Raw genomic sequence first — 18,407 nt, 5'->3', positions numbered from 1 at the left:
TGACATAATCAAAGATTAAGGACCTAACCACAAGACAAATGTGATGCCTCAGGTCAAAAGACTAATTTGCATTATCCCAACCATGAGTTCTCATGTGACATGAATATGAGAACTCTTCGTTGATCGTGTTCAGTGAACTCATTCTCTATTGAGCACCTACGTACTTGTCTTGATGTCACACACACCAATGACTCGAGACTAGTCACTCTCCCTGAGAGAAGACATAGCACGTACTGATCTTAACGGACTGTCAATGCCCAATTGACAATCCTATGATCAGGAACGTTTAGGATGTGTCAATGAAAGAATGGTCTCATGAATCTAACTTCTTTAGATCGCATTATTCCAATCACATATTCCTTGGACTTATCGTTTAAGCATATAACATTTATATGAGACGGCTCAAACAATAATCTTTGCCCTTAATATTAAACTAGATTAGTTTAACATGTGAAATGTCCATAAAGTATCATCATATGATTGGTTTTAAGGCACATTTCCAACAATCTCCCACTTGCACTAGAGCCAATCAGCTTAGTCATCAGTGATGATACCTCTTCTGTAGTCATTTCATAAATGGCTGAGTAGTAGGCCTAGACAATGGATATCTATATGTTATCCATAGAAGCAACCTTGAGAATAACGACGTCACCATTATACATGATTCTCAATCATGTGGTTCAGTCTCTCATTTGAGTTCGGACCTTGATGAGACCTTGATTCCCTGGCTTGAGCTATTGCCCCATTAGTGTCATACACTTTCTGGTTGGAACCGAATGGAGAGTTCATAAATGAACTTTCCCATCCAAACAACAATGTTGTAAGATTCTATATGGCAATATATTTTGCATACATGATGGAACACATTAAAGTCATTACTTTTAACGTTTCCATCCAAATATCTCTTTAGTCATAATAAAGAGATATCTCATTATCACTTCATTCATAATGAAGAGATATTCTATGATGGATTAGATTCATAATCTAATACATTTACGCTTCCATTACATTACTCTAATTCTTCCTCATTCTTTGAGGAATCCATCCTTAGTATTTCTTAAATACCTAAGGATTCACTTGACAGTTGCCATGGTTCTGTTCCTAGGCTTGCACTGATATCATCTTGTACCGTTCTAGGTACAACTTATATCAATGTTTTCATACAATATGAAATACATAAATCACCTTTCTGCATAAAGGATTCTATTTACGCATTATTTCTTTGGGAGTCAAAGGGTACATTCCCTTTGACAAGAACAACTTCCTAGTCTCACTAGAATTGTCATTCTAATTGAAGTTTATCATCATATGAGAAACTTCCTAGCATCTCTTGTCTATTTTAGGGATTGATATAATCCAATTATATCTTGAAATCTATCATTATAGATTTCCATCCCATGTATATAGACTATGTCTCCTATATACATTCTATTATAGAATGTTTAAAGTCATAACTTTAACGATGAAGAATTCCTTTCATTTTCAAAATTAATATATATCATGTATATATATTCAAATTTAGGAATATGATTAACTCCCACTAATCTTTTGTAAACCTAGTAAACAAAAGATTCATTTACATCTTTATGAGAAATCAAACGATTTGATCCTTTTTCTCATAAGATGCTTATAGCTCCCACTAACTTGCTGAGATTCATGATGGATGGATCTCTACAACTTATATGTCTTGAGACGATTTATAAATCCTTCTCGACTACCTTGGAGCTTGTGGTGTAGGAACTAGGTTGTTATATTTGTTGATCATATCAAACAAATATTGCTTATTAGCACACAACCCCAAATCTTAACATGTTTAAGATTTGTCTTTCTTTCCAACTATATCTTATGGAGTTATGAAAATTTTGGAAGATCTTCTAATTGACAATCATATTGTTTTAGAAGTATATATATCCTATATATGGGTAATAGATAACATCCAACGAACTAAATTTTATTCAAGTTCGTTCTTCTCCTAATGGAGAAATTCATTATCTTATGATGCCATTTTCCTTGATATCTTTCAAGGAAACTCATCTAAAGTGTTATCTTTCCTTGGATCAAATCCAAGGAGGTAAATACTTTAGACGTCTTACTCATCAACTTACATTTCTTGAATTCTTTGAAACCTTTTGCAAAGTATTCGGACTTGTGTTTATTCAAAATAAACTATAGTCCAACCGAGAGTGATCTTCGGTGAATGTCATACAACATGAGTAGTATTATGTTGTGGACAAGTGCCACTAATATCTTAGTGAATTAACCTCAACAACTTTGTGATTCTTTCTTCTTTCCAAAAGAATAAAGATTCGAACATTTCGCCTCTATACAATTTTAACAAGAAGGTATTGGATCCGGATCTAACGATCCAAAGCATCCATCTATGACCAACTCGTAACTTATGTTTTAGAGGTATCACAACTCAGTTGGGATTAGTCACTACCTTGCAACCTTTTGGGTTTTAAGCATCATCGTATTCTAAACAGTTAATACTACCATATCATCTCTACTATAGAGACAATTAATTTCCTTAAAATTGGAACATAAAGACAATCTTTGGTTTTTCCAATTTCTTTGGTAGTTCATATGAGGAAGTAACTACAATCCGCTTTCGCAGAGATCTATATTCGATTCACGTTTGGAATGTGAAGTACTTTCTCTTCTCTCATTAATCTTCTACTTTTTATTAGCACACTTTTACAACAATTGTAAAACATAGTTACTAATACAGAATCAAACATTCAAGTAGAAGAACCAACTGTTTTGAACTATTCAAGAACATTTTACAATACCTTCGAAAGGTGTGTTCTTGACACTTGCAAGACATTTCTTGCAAATACCCATTCCAATGTCCATCCTTTCATAAAGAAAGTTTGTTCCCTTGGAGTTATTTTTGCTTTCTTCATTTGACTTCCCTTTTGACTACAATAGTCATGGTCCCTAAACTCCCACTATCTCTCTTGAAACTTATTTCAAATGTGTTATACACATCAAACGATTTGGAGAGCGTGCGGTTATTGTTCACTATATAGTTTACAATAAATTTAGTGAACCATTAGGATAGGGACACAAAGGTGAAGTCCTTGCCTAGTTTCCGTCTCGTTAAGTGGTTTAACACTTCAACACTCAATGATTCAAAATCATCATAAGTCCATATAAATGGACTATTTTTGTCAACCAACCATTATGTTCTAAACATAATAACAAATTTTCAAGAGTTGTTCAAGGCAACTCTCATTTCTTCATACAACAATTTGTAAGTGAAGAATCATGGCACATAAAGTGTCCATGCCCTTGTGCTTTCTTCTCAAGTTCCTTGTTCATGCAACAAAGAAACAAGCACTAGTGTTTGCGTTGTCCTCTTTATGATAGACTTATCTAACATGTTCTTCCATTGATACATTATCAATAGGAAGATTGTGAGGATGAGACTACTTAGTTACATCTACAAGCCATTAAAGACAATCTATGGGATTGTAGAACTAAGTCCGGAAATTAAAGCATTCGGCTTTTCTTTGTCAAGTTTTGGATAGCGTTTGCAAATATATTGGTAAACAAATACATAACGAATATAAATTGATTGATTTTAAGCTATTTGATCCGGGTCTTTAAATCAAAATAACACCACCCACTATTTTTGGCAAATTCCATATCCCTCATCGGAATTCGAGAGTTTTGGAGGAAACTCTTAGTAGGGTATGGGAGGCTCACTATTACCAAGCCCACCTCACAATGATATGATGTTGGCTAGCAAAAATAATAATGAGAGAGTACGCTTACTCATTTACATCTAATGTAAGAACCCATCTTATTTGGCCTCTAGAGAATGTTGCCTCACAATGATATGATATCGGCGCCATTGCACTTAGTTAAGTTATTCCCACCATGCTTAGTTCATGAAGGGGTTCAAGAATAGCCTCACAATGATATGATGTTGGCCATCCTCGTTGCCTACACTCACCTCATCATATGCGTATAGACTCCTCCTGAGTGTAAGCATGCACTTTGTACTCCCCCATGGTAGGGTGAAGCCGATGTACAAGTCACAAACGATTGGAGCCTACCACGGTGGAAGGCCACGAAGAGATATTCAAAGCATCTCTCGCTTATCAACTTAATAATGGTTTGTTGAGGGTTTTAGGTCTCATCACATATAAACATACATTTTAATCCAATTAAAACATTTTGGTCCTATTACAACTATTGGTCCATATGATTGATTTAGTAGTATATAATACTCCCACTATGCTTTTAAAACGGTTTTTAAAGCAAGACTATATGGTACTACTAACATAAGATTTGCATTCATTGATGGACTATATAGTTGCCTTAGGGCCTTAGGATGACTATGAACCTTTGATTCGATTCAACACGAGCCTAGTGTTGAATCTCGGTCTAGGGATGGTGATTGATTTTAGTTACTCGTTTAATCACATTAAGGCGTGTTGTCTTATTGGGCGTTGGACCCAACTACTCCAATTTCATGCATATCGAATAAAACAAGAAAGAAGTACTTCAAAGTAAATAAGAGCTTATGCTCTTTTACAACAATTGATCAAATCAAATTACTTTAAAGTAAAGAAGAGCTTATGCTCTTTTACAACAATTGATCATATCAAATTACAACCAAAATTTAATCTACACATTCCCATGGTTCAAACAAATTTGAAACGGCCTTTCACATAGCTCAATTATAGTAGGCTTAGGTTCATAATCATCCTTTCTTTAATTAATTAACGCTTTAACTAATTAAACTTGAATGCAACATTTTCATTTGGTTTTTGTATCCATAGAATTGATTTAAATGGAGCTAAATGAAATGAAAATCCAATTCTCATTTAAAGAGACAAAACAATTTTTGTTCTCATTTTGTTTTGGGCCAAAATGCTATGACCTCAACTTTTGGGCCATTTTGCAAAACTTAAACTTTTGGGGTCACTTTGTAAAAACACAAAAGTCCACTACTTCATGTAATTACAACTAGAACCCAAAAAATTTCCACAAAAGCTAAAACTTCATTAAAGGAGCAAAACAATTTGTCCTTTTAGTGATTTTGGACCTTTACGTAAAAACGTAAACTTTTGGGTCAAATTACAAATACACAAAAGTATCAAAACTTTATGTAATTGCATAAACGCCCCACAAGGACCCTAATTGAGTAGGGTGGCCGGTTTTGAAGCAAAGTATTAAAAAAAAAATTTCAAAGTTTTTGTAAGTGGGGTGGGTGAAATGGAATAAATCATTACACACCTACCCACTAAAATTTCTTTAACTTTTCAAAATAAATATCTAATATATTTAAACATAAGAAATATTTCAAAACAAAAACTTTATGAAATAAATCAAAACTTTGAATCAAAACACCAAACCTTTTGTTCTTGGCAAGAGCATATCAAGAACAATGAAGAACATTCATGAAAACCCATAAGAGCTCCATGAACATTCTTCACCCAAAAACATCCCAAAACCACTCAAACTTAAGGGAAATAACATACAACCATACTAGGGTACATAGGGGTTCCAAAAGTCACTTTAAAACACTTTTAACAAGTCAAACAAGAACCCAAAAATCCACCCTTTGGATTTGGCCGAATTTCCCCAAAAACATGGCACCAAATTTTAGCTCCAAAATTCATGCTCATATGAACTACATCTACAACATTTGAGATGACAAATTTTCTAACAAAATTTACATTCAAAAAAGCAAGAATAAAGCTTGTAACAATTACAACATTCAAATCACAAACTATGAACTACAAAACCCAAAAGGATTCACCAACTACTAGACCTAGGCTCTGATACCACTTGAAGGAATATTTGTGAAAAACAAGTTCATTTGAGCAACATCAACAACATGCAATTAACAATTAAAAGGCGGAATCATGTTTATATGCACTCAAAAACAAAACTAAACCCATGAACTTCAAAGCCTAGTAGATAGGTGAACCAAGACTCAACTCAAAACAAAGTGAGTTGAGAAATCAATACCTTTGTAGATTCCTCTTTGCATAAGCAAAGGCTAATCACCCAAAAGAGAGGGCCTTCATTCCTTGCATCTTAGATCCATGGATTTGGATGGATGAAAAGGTTTCTCCAAGTTCCCAAAATTGAGAACCTCTAAGTCTCCACACCAAGGTAAGATTGGAGAAGAAATGAGTGACCTTGAGGAAGTAAGATTGCTAGATGTTTTCCTCAAAAGTGGCCGGCCATTTTAGAGAGAAATGAGAGTTTGTTCTCATCTTTTTCCCTTAGAAAAACCCCTAGGATGAAATGGCTATAAAGATGTCTTTATACCACCTCACAATGGAGTGGCAAACTTGCAATTAAGCCAAGTTCACTACCCTCCTCTAAATGGCCGATTTTAAGGGGATTTATTGGGCTATTTGGGCCTTTGTGAATCATTATTCATTAAGTTGTCATACAACTTAAGTCAATGGACTTGACGTTCGAAGCCTATTGGGCCTTAAGGTCCAAAACTATCCCGAGGTCTTTAACGAACTTATTCGTTTGATTAATTAACATATTAATTAATCCTTGCCATAAATAATTAAACCATTTAATTATTCTTACTCATCTCCGTTGAATCTTCAATCTCTACTTTACACGGTGTACGATCCATTAGGTTCCTTTTAGCGAGGCAGTGGGCGATTCAAACTCTTTCAAATCGATTGTGAATTGAAACTTACTTTCAATTCTCCCGTTAGTGATAATACACTTTTAGGGCTTCCACAAACCATGGTTGATGCCTAGCAGCATGTCATGGTTACCCAAGCTAATCAGAAGAGGTGGAGAACCTATTCAGTTTTAGGATTACAAATGCAATACGGTCTTTCTCTAATACAATACTCTTGACCACATTGTTTGGTTTGATAGTTTATTCATGTCTACTATTCAATGTGAGTCTTGTGCTTATATGATTACCTTGAATGTGATTTGGAACACATTCCAACACCTCATTCATACTCTGGCCAGAGATTCTAAATCATATCATAGAGTATTCTCCCTCAAACAGTTTGAAGGTTAGAGATCCCTTGTTGCGCATTCACTTGCCTCCATGGCTAAGTGGCTTAACCCCAACGATGCCGTGGACACCCTCCTGATGGAGTGTCTTTGACATAATCAAAGATTAAGGACCTAACCGCAAGACAACTGTGATGCCTCAGGTCAAAAGACTAATTTGCATTATCCCAACCATGAGTTCTCATGTGACATGAATATGAGAACTCTTCGTTGATCGTGTTCAGTGAACTCATTCTCTATTGAGCACCTACGTACTTGTCTTGATGTCACACACACCAATGACTCGAGACTAGTCACTCTCCCTGAGAGAAGACATAGCACGTACTGATCTTAACGGACTGTCAATGCCCAATTGACAATCCTATGATCAGGAACGTTTAGGATGTGTCAACGAAAGAATGGTCTCATGAATCTAACTTCTTTAGATCGCATTATTCCAATCACATATTCCTTGGACTTATCGTTTAAGCATATAACATTTATATGAGACGGCTCAAACAATAATCTTTGCCCTTAATATTAAACTAGATTAGTTTAACATGTGAAATGTCCATAAAGTATCATCATATGATTGGTTTTAGGGCACATTTCCAACAGGTTGGCTGTGACTGAGTCATCGAGGGTTGGGTAGGGGTGGCGTAGGGATGGGTGGTGTGGGGTGGGGGTTGGGTAGGGTTAAAATTTTAAATTTCATAATTTTTATGCAAATTTCATTTAATTTTAAATTTTCATTTAAATTACTTAAATTTGTTAAGTTGTTAACTTTATAATTTTCTGTTTCAATTTTGTAAGTTTAGGGTTTTTGATAATGTTAGGATTAACATATTAGTGTTAGGGATTATTTTATAACTTTACAATTATAGGTTTAGACTTATTTTATATTTTGTAAGTTTACTTGTTCATTTGTTAAAATATTCAACAATTTTCCTAGTCAAATTTGCTCCAAATCAAGCATGCCGGGTGGCGTTAGAAAGATAAAAACGTTCCTTACACTTTTACAAAATGGACTTTCCTAAAAAAAAAAAAAAAAAAAAAAAAAAAAAGTCATCTTGAATGACTTATGGCCGAAACAAGAACAAAACATCAAGCTACCAGCATTGTGTGATCAGCCTTCTTTTATTCACTATGGTCAAACGACTGGAAAATAAATTCTGAAACTTAGACACAATTGTCTTGAAAGACATATGAATATACTTCAATTTTTTTTCGTTTCATCGCCTTTTGCTCAAAATAGATTCACATGCCCTACAATTGAAAGATAAAGAAAAGTATCAAAATCCTCACAAAATAACAAATCAATTATAACTAAGATTAGAGTACAAATATAGAATAATATCGACTCATCACCTATCGATTGAAATCTTTGCGTAATAAATTGGATGTGTCTTTTTTTTTTTCTTTTGTTGAAAATTTTATGTTCTTTGAATTCAATGTTCTTTTTATTCAATTGCATTGGTGAATGTTAATAGAAATCACTGTTCTATATATCCTTGCTTAGGTATCCGCCTAGCCCATCCATACCCATCTAAATATCCCTGCTTATTCTCAATGTTTTCATTGTGTTCCAATAGCTCATAAAATAAATGTCATTTCATTTTGTAGTTTGTAATGAAATAATATATATTTTAAATATAGAGAACTGTTATTAGCACTCCAAAAATCTCATTCTACACTCCTCACAAGTATATTTTTCTTTCTAATTATAGAAAGTTTGGAGTGTCAAATGAGATTTTTGGAGTGCTAATATCAATTCCCTAAATATAAACAAACACTTATTTACACGAAATATAATAGATTTAATTAAATCCGCCTAGTTCGCCTAGACGCCCGCCCAAACCCCACCGCCTAGGCGCTAGGCCTCAGCCTGCCGCCTGACTAGCACCTAGCGTCTTTTAGAACCTTGTTAGAAATTATATCTATTGGTCATCGTGCTTGAATTTTATGGCTTAATTTTCTATTTCTTAGTTTCTTGGTTGGTTGGTTGGTTGGTTGGTTTGTTCCACCTTTTTTAAAGAAACCTCGACTGCATAAGAGAAATTTTGTAGAATCAGGAAAAAGAAGTTGCATTTAGTAAAGGGACATAAAGTTATCTCATAATATAAGAAGAAATAATAAAGTAAAAAATACAATAAAAGAGCGGGGAATATAAACTTAATTCCTCTTAAGAAAACAAATAAAAATACAAGAAAATAGGAACGACGCAGTGCCCTGGGGAGTTTCTGCCAAGGGTTTTATGTTTGTTTATTTCACTTGTACCCTAGGCGTATGCGATTCCGGTTTATTGCGAGCAGGTGCGGGTGGCGGCCCTTTGAATGGTCTTAGGCTGCGGCGAACGGGCACCACTTTCGTGCTCAAAATATCACTTTGACATTCAAAGCAACCTTGTTCAATTATATGAGAAAATCACAAGAAGCAAGAAATTAGCTACCAAATAATAAAATTGGTAAAAACTAAGTCGATTTAATTAAGTAGCTAATGCTAATGCTTGGAGATCTCATAAAAGGAAGATAACGATTAGTTATACCATGAGGAAGTAGTTCACAAGTTGCTTGGAAATCCCCCATCAGAAGCAACACTAGTGTTGTAATTGCCACCAGCTTTGCTGAAGAACCATTCATCTTCGGAAGCAGAAACAATAACTTCGAAAATCCTTTCACCACAACGTGGAGATGAATGATAGTGCAAAGGGAAAGCAAGGTTTATAGACTTTAGCTTGCGGGGGTTTGGACAATAATTATATGCTTCTGTTTCTTTTTTTTTTTTTTTTTTTTTTTGTTGTCAATATATGCTTATGTTTCTAATTGGACTGTCAAATGGAGGACCCTTGAGTCGTCCGCTGATGTAGAATAAATGGCAAAATTAATCGAAGAGGAAATGGACCGTCGAAATTTGCAGAGGAAAAGGACAGTGGAATTTGAATATTCGAGCTCCGATTTGGGCCCGTGATAACTTTTTGGAAAGAAAATGGCGCCACGAGTCCAACACACTGCTTCAGCTTTGATGTATGATGGAATTTGGCCGTCCAGGGTCATTTTAGCCTCCAAAATAACGTTTAAAGTTTCGGAATAAAAATCGGACTCTTCGTTTGTAGTTCGATTAATGTTTAACTAATATTGTTGTAATTATTAGAAGTCATTTGAGTTGTTCCAAACATTTGTAATCTTTATTTAAGTCATTTGGATGTATCAATGACAATCATTCAAGAATTAATCAAACAAAAACCCTTTGGGATTTCTCTTAATTTTCTGATGGATTCTAGATTTTGTTCTGCAATGGATTACATTGATAACCATTTCAATCACTTTATGTTGCGTCATCCACTCTTTTTATTTATTCTCTATCATACAAAAGATTCCTCATTTGTTCGTTGAAAATAGTGTAAGTTTAAACATGTGACAATTTTTTATTAAACTTTAACATCACCACAATTTAGTACAATCACCCATGTGTAGTGTGACAAGTAACTTCGCGTAAGACTCCTCAATAGGAGAGTCGTTTTTTACCAATATGTCATTTGCATTAGGTGCCTAATTTTTTCTTGGTTAATTATCTACGAGTAAAGTCTTTTCTTAGTTAATTATCTATGAGAATAAAGTGAGGAAAAAAAAAAAAAGTTGCTCATATATAGGACTCCATTTTGTGATCGATTCGGCCCCCAAATTTCATGACCCCAGCGGTGGTGCTGGAACAAATTGCTTCCTTAATTTATTTTTTATGGGTGAAGGTGGAGATGAATGATAGTGCAAAGGGAAAGCAAAGATTTATAGACTTTGATTTGACTTTGATCTGCCTATGAACCTTGGTTTACGCTTTACGTATTTTATTCTTTTAAGATTTCTTGAGTCACTCTAACTTACTTGTAGGGGTTTGGTTAAGAGTTTCTAATTGGACTTTCAAAAGGTTGACGACAAGTCTTTTACAGCGGAATCGTGAATAATGGGTTCCGGCTCTGATGATCATTTTCTTCCACCGCAAACTCGTGGATAATGGGTTCCAGCTCTTATGATCATTTTCATCAAGAAAATTTTACTTGAATCCATATAATCTCTCTTTACATCTAACTTTTTAATTAAACTATCAATATCTTTTTAAACCAAATTTACTACATAAACTACCCTCACAAACCCAATTCAATATGTAAATTATCTTTATACCCATATCAAGTTAGAATTTGTGATAACTTATTCTCTTACAGAATAACTAAACCAATATGATTTAGATTCTGATTTATGCATTCCCTAATTTTGGTTTTTACTGAGTTTGATTTTGAGACTTAAAGGTCAGAGGCTACTTGCAGTTTTTCTTTAATCTTGTTATATTTTGCATTTGTTAGAAAATCGTCAGTTGCTATTTTGTTTGACAGGTTTATATATACATGTTTAGGTATGGTAATTGATGTCTACCTCAGCACCCTTTATGGTCATATTGTTGCCAATTCCATCAGCAATTTTACTCTCTTCATTGTATCATTTTTGGTGATTACAACTTTTCTATTGACATTCGGCTTTAAATCTTTGTTACATTGTTCGAAAAAAACTTGACCAGTGATTTTCACGCTCAATTGAATCTCTTGCACTTCTCCTTTTGAGTGCAAAATACTTAAAATGAGTGTCGAAAATCGCTATCCAAAAGTTTATGTTTTTTTCCTTTGACTTGTTACCACTTTTTAGCAATAACCCATAATTTTTCTGTAGGTGCCTATGCTCTTTGCCATTTGAATTTAGTTATATGAATATTTACATAAATATCATGCTATCTGGTTTTGTGCTCGACCAATTTTAACTAGTACATAATCTCCATCTTCTGTCTTCTTTGCCTTGACGTTGGCGTGATTGCCTCAGTTTTCTATAGAATGGATTGGGAAGTGGTATATGCCTTCATGGACTTGTGATTTTTATGCGAGGCATTTAGTCACAGATCTAATTTCTTTGTGTCTTTTTAAGTTTCGTAGAAGAAGGATTGGTGAAAGTATTGGGTGTGGGTTTATTGATAAAATTTAGTTTTATTGTTAATTATATCTTGTACTTTATAGTAATTATGTAATCGGTTAAAAATGACACTTCATATTTAAAATTTAAGTTGAGTGTAGAAAGATATTATATGGGTTCAAATAAAATTTCTCTTTTTTTAATTACCTGATTAGTTTAATTACCTGATAATGGGTTCTGGCTCCTATGATCATTTTTATAATTCCCTCATTAGTTTAATCTGGAATCGTGGATAATGAGTTATGGCTCCTATGATCATTTTTATATTTCCTTGATTGGTTTAATTCGGAATGAGATCGTTGATAATGGGTTCTAACTCCTATAATCATTTTCTTAATTCCCTGATTAGTTTAATTCGGAATCGTGGATAATGGTTTTTGGCTCCTATGCTCATTTTCATAATTCCTCCCTGATTAGTTTAATTATTCCAGCTCTTACATGTTTTCTCTGTTAAGGCAATTGTTTCAATATATTATGGATTGCGATGTATGCTCAAATATGTGTTGGAACTAATATCGATACGAGATCATTGGATTCCTTGTGAAAAATGCAACGATAAATAATGAATTTAGAAAATTAATTATGGATTGGTAGAAGAAAGGTTGCCAAAAGTTTTGTTTGGAAATTAGACACAAACATCACATCAAAAGTTGGAAGCTTCGGGTTCTCTCTCGAGTGAGAGTCCTTCTCTCTTTTTGAGAGTGTTTCTCACATCTTAGTGTGAGGCCTTCAAATTTAAGCAGAATCAGTGACGCCGACCTTAGTTTCAGCCGGGCCTGATCGCCTTTCTCCCCTCTCTTTCCTTTTTTTTCATTTTTCCTTACTTCTACAATTTTTTAGCCTTGATTGTTATACCGATTTTAGAAAGAAAATACACTTGTGAGGAATGTAGAATAAAATTATTAGAATGCTAATAATAATTTTCTTATAATATTAGCACGATAATTAATGTTAAATTGTAAAATGTCACATAATTCATGAAGAGTCGTTAACATTTTTCTTAACACGCACTCTATTATAGACTAGTTTTAGCCATGAATATGAAGAGCTTGAATTTAACATACCCATATCCCTTCATATCATTAAGTTTGGCATTTGCGGCTAAAATTGAAGTTTTCGCGGACAAGCGCTTCAAGATCTTGATTCCGTAGTGTTTATCGCTGCCCAACACAGACGATATTTAGGGATAATCTATATTCTGACAAATTGAAATGACAGTTTCACGAGCAACTGTAGTCTATTCAGTATTATTTGTGACCAAAATTGTACTCGTGGCTGAAGGGTTTACCACTAAACATGTTTAATAAGAGGAGCCAAGAGTACGGAATTTTTGCCACTTAGTACTACAGTTTAGTGGTATTCTTTTTCACTTGTTAGTGAGAGATTTTGGGTTCGATTCTCGACAAATGATAAATTAAACTACATTACTGCTACCCCATTGTGAGAATTAGCCCATCTCCTCCTCCTAAATGGGTCCTTTAATGGTTTCCAAGCTTGGCATGCCGGACGAACCCTATGAAAGCAGACAAGTCATAAAGAAAAATATCTAAGAATGAGGAATGTTAAGGACTTTTTCGAAAGTTGTACTCTTCGTGGACTCCATGTCACGGTACAATTTAACATTAATTATCCGAGTCAAAATTTTAAAACATTGTGTGAAAAACATAAGGTGACAGAAAGTTTATGACTAATCCCACTTTTGAAAGAATCTTGTTAGCACTTCTCTGTAACAATTTCAAGGGGCACATTCCAAATTAAATATGCATTTTGATATAGGCACCTGAACTTTATTTTTTTCACATTAGATTCTCGTTAATTATGAACGAGAGGCATCAATGCTTGTTTGAAACGGTCTAATGCGGAGAAAATGGTGTTTAAATTTGTAATAGAATTTATGGGGGAGGGAAACGGTTTGGAAAACCATTTTCTTAGATTATATTTTGTAAACCGCATAATGAGGCAGTTAATGGTTGGAATCAATTTTTAATGATTTAAAAAAAGAACCAAGCACAAAGTAACAAAAGAAATCAATAAAAAAAAAAAATAGAGTAATTTTGGTAGTACATACTATCATTATCATTCATCTCCATCCTCGTCCCATATCAATTAAAATCATGTTTTATTTTTATTGTATTGAAATTTTATATTAAATGTGATTTTACAAAGCTTAACCATCACAAATTTGCATCTGCTACCATCTCAGAGTCGCATCAAGCTGCATAAGCTATCAACACATATGTAGAACACCATATGGCTAAGTTCAAATACCATCGAAGGAGAGACAAGAAAACAAAAACTTCGAAGAGAACTAAGAAGTTGAGACATCAGCTTCTTCATCATCTCTTCCGCTGCAGGCTGCTTCGATACAAAGCTCAACCATCACAAACTATAAGACCACAAGACTACGACAGGCTTGAAGGAAATGCCAACAAGGATCAAACTGCAAAGCATATATACCATATGACATAATCTCTAAGCCATAAATATTGCTATATTTCTCTTCTATATGCAAATGCAAAACACAGTTGGTAGATCTCTATGGCTAGTTCAAATACCATTGAATTCAAGATCGAAGAAAACAGAGACTTTCAAGACAATGAAGAAGCTGAGAGACATCAGCTTCTTCTTCATGTATTCCATAAAAAATATGCTGTAAAGATTTACCTGATTCTCTTTACCACTGCTTGATATATTGTTCCATCTTCCCCGAGAACCACTGGACTTCCAAAGGGAAACTTATTCGGTTACTAGTGGCTGAAGGACTGGTTCAAGAGAAAGCAGGGCAGATTATGGAGGAAGTAGCACAAGAAAATATAAATGAATTGATCAACCAGGGCTTGCTGCAAGTATATGATGACCGCCCTTACTCAGGAACTAAATTGCAGGTCCCCAATCCTCTTCGAGAATTCTGTCTTCAAATGGAGACGTTACTTGAATACTCCAACTAGAATTCTGTCTTCATCTCTTCGGGAATTCTGTCTTCACCAACTAGAATACTCAGATTCTATGAATATCCTCCACTTGCACTGTTGCGTGAAGGGCTGAAGACGATACCTGAAGGTTTGCAGTTTCTCACTACACTTGAGCAGTTAGACTTGCTGCCCTTGATGAATGATCATGCAGAACGATTGACACCTGATGGGGGAGAGGAAAACTACAAAATTAGGCACATTCCACATATCATTTATTACCATATCAATGGCGCAACAAATTGCTGCCACTAAGGAAGTATAAGGATCTAATAAAGTTTGGAGATGTTCGGATGGAGAGGAGCCAATGCGGGTGAACAGATAATGTTTAAGCTGTCTGATATATTCAGGATCACATTTGTGACAATGCAAAGCTGTAATAGTTAGGGTTGTTTCCATATACAAGTAGTTGGCTCTCAAATATTATGATTGACTCCATACACACTTTTCTTTCCAGTAAAACATCACAAATCAGAATAAAATCCACTGCTACGGACAGTTGCATTTGACAATACATCGTCTTTACAGTTGCATTTGTCACTAATTTTAAATCCTACTACAAGGAATATTTTGATCAAACAAAAATTTACTACCTTTAATCCAGCTGAGCCCGGGTATTTTCATCAGTTTTCCTTCTGTTATGGAATCCCTCAACTTCTTTGCATCATCCCACCTCCCATCACCAGCATACATATTCGAAAGCATGACTCTGTAAACACTTTTCTCTGAATTACTTTCAAAGAGCCGTTGGGCTACAATTTCTGCCAGCTCCAAATTTCCACATACATCACAACACAATAAAAGGGCTCCCCATATGCCGCTGTCCACTGGCTCAGGCAAGGACAAGATTAGATAGTAAGCCTCTTCCAATCTTCCTTCCATCCCAAGAAGTTTCACCATATGAACATAATGCTCCGTTCTAGCTTGAATGCAAAACTCATCTTTCATTCTTCTGAAAACTTCCCGGCCATCTTCGACAAGGCCAGCATGGCAGCATGCACAAAGGAGAGCAGAAAATGTAGACTCATCAGGTTTCAATCCGTTTCCGAGTATCTCATCAAACATTCTAAAGGCCTCGGAGGCAAGTCCATGCAAACCAAGACCCAATATTAAAGAATTGTACGAAACAATATTCTTCTCTGGCATGATCTCAAAAACACGAGTACCCATCCCCAAGAAGCCGCACTTTGAATACATGGCTATAAGTGCAGAGGAAATCATGACATCCGATTCAATTCCATGTCGAAGAACATAAGCATGTATCTCACAACCAGGCCCTACATGCGCCATCTGAGCAGCAGCAGCCAACACACTGGCAATCAAAACCGAATCCGGCTTCTTACCTTCCATGTTCAAATTCTTGAAAAAGAACAATGCCTTGTCAAAATCTCCCGACTGCGAAAACCCAGTGATCAAAGCAGACCATGTAACTAAATCTGGCTCGAACAAACCACTAAAAACTCTATGTGCAGAATTCATAGACATACATCTCGAATACATGCTCACAAGTACACTGCTCACATGAGCATTAGAATCTAAATTCCATTTCAAACAAAGACCATGTATTCCTTCTCCAATTCTTATCAAGCTCGAATCCGCTAAACCGGAAAGCAACCCAACAATTGTGTATCCATCCGGCACCATCTCCATGCTTCTCATCTCACTAAACAGCTGCAAACCTGTATCCCAAAACCCGCCACTTCCATAACCCGAAATCATCGAATTCCACAAAACCAAATCCGGCTGTCGAATCCCATTAAACACCCTGCTTGCTTCATCAACAAGGCTGAGTCTTGAGTAAGCTGAAACAAGTGCACTACTACAAATGGAGTCCAATCCCAACCCTGCAACCATTACCCCACAATGCACAAACTTCAGTCCATCCAGATCAAAACTATCAGCGCAGGCACGTACAATGCAAGCATAAGTGAAGTTATCCGGTTTGATTTCAGTTCTACGCATCTCAGCAAACAGAGAAAATGCATCTTCAAATCTGCGTGCTTGAGCGTGGGCTCGAATGATGGAGTTCCAAAGGTAGACACTCCGGTGGGGACTTTCGTCGAACACTTGACGTGCAGTGCGAAGGTCTCCGTTGATTGCATAGAATCTAAGTAATCTGGTTGCGTAAAAAGGGTCGTGGGGGAGATGGGTTTTGAGAAACAGAGCATGCAATTGGTTGGTTCTTGATAGCGATTGGTAAACTTTGGAGAGGCAGAGGCATGGCCCCTGCATTCGAAAAATAAGTTTACTTGCAGAGGGCTCTGGCAACTTGCGAATAAGAAGAAGGCGGTTGTGGCCATACCTTTTCATTTTATAAAACCGAACGGTAGCGTTTCACTCCTCCAATAGTTTTCAGTATTTGATCTTGAGTTTTCACTTTTCGGTTTTTATTTTTCATTTTTGGTAAATTGAAAACCGAAAGTAGTTAACAAATAAGGTTTCAGTTTTCATAAAAATAAAAATTAAAAAAATAAAAACAAAATAATCATCAAACAGCCTTTAATATTGTTGGATTCAACATTTCTTTTCACTCCTCATTTATAATTTTACACCAAATTTCATATATGACTACTAGATATAAAAAAAAACCGACCGTATCACATTCATTTACTTTGGCTCTAGTGGCTTTGTAGAGATTAAGACTCCAAAGCCAAATGGAAACACTAATAATGCACATCCAGGTATTAAATACGTAGGCAAATTTTCTCTTCCGATTAATATAAAAAATTAAAAATCCATGTGACATTACTCAGGCGGAGTAGCGGAATGCTTGAACGGTGACGGAGGTGATATAAATAAATTGTATTTAAAACCGATTCTTAGATGACTATTTAAAACAAGATTTGAAAAGGATTTGAAATTGTGAAGAAACATAAAATAAAAGAATTGAAATTGGATTTAGTAAAAACTCGGCAACAAAGAGAAAACTAAATAGTTTTGAAGAAAAAATCAATCATATGCAATTCTACCAATTACATATGAGTTGACACTTGCAAACTATGAAGTCTAGGTTTTTCTAATGCATATTTTACTTGTGACATTCAAGCTAGAATGCATATCAAACATGCAATCTGAATGTAATATTCATATCAGATACGAGCATGCAAGACTCATTAAGCTTTGTGAAATTTTTTTTTTTTTTTTTTTGATGTGACGACCCATCTCTAATTTTCCATGTAATTTTCTCCCCGAGTGTGTAAATTGACGTTTATGTCCTTTCTGGCAAAGTGGAAACTGGCATGAATGTAGTTATTCATTTTAAAATTATTTTTCTCGTTATCGTAATTAAATAGTACTCATTGTTACGAGTGCGTGAGCGCGAGTTAGACTTGAATCGAACTTGTAACGAAAAAGTTACGTTTAGTTAAAGTGCGTTAACAACGTGTAGATTTGTACACGTGCGTGTTAATTATTTAGTGTTTGAAAACCACAG

General features: G+C 35.1%; 1 protein-coding gene across 1 annotated transcript; it reads right to left on the bottom strand.

Annotated features, from left to right (window-relative positions):
- Positions 1-14,116: 14,116 nt before the first annotated feature.
- Positions 14,117-17,259, bottom strand: LOC137711515 (putative pentatricopeptide repeat-containing protein At1g64310). The gene is made up of 2 exons (XM_068450753.1): positions 15,568-17,259; positions 14,117-15,140 (listed from the first exon to the last, which is right to left on the bottom strand). Exons 1-2 carry the CDS (start codon positions 17,204-17,206, stop codon positions 15,121-15,123), a joined length of 1,659 nt encoding a protein of 552 aa, XP_068306854.1. The 5' UTR covers positions 17,207-17,259; the 3' UTR covers positions 14,117-15,120.
- Positions 17,260-18,407: the final 1,148 nt, after the last annotated feature.

Source organism: Pyrus communis, chromosome 12, assembly GCF_963583255.1.
Source record: "Pyrus communis chromosome 12, drPyrComm1.1, whole genome shotgun sequence".
NCBI classification, from domain to species: Eukaryota; Viridiplantae; Streptophyta; class Magnoliopsida; order Rosales; family Rosaceae; genus Pyrus; species Pyrus communis.
The sequence above is the reverse complement of the archived record's forward strand: the minus strand, read 5'-3'. Positions and strand labels throughout refer to the sequence as shown.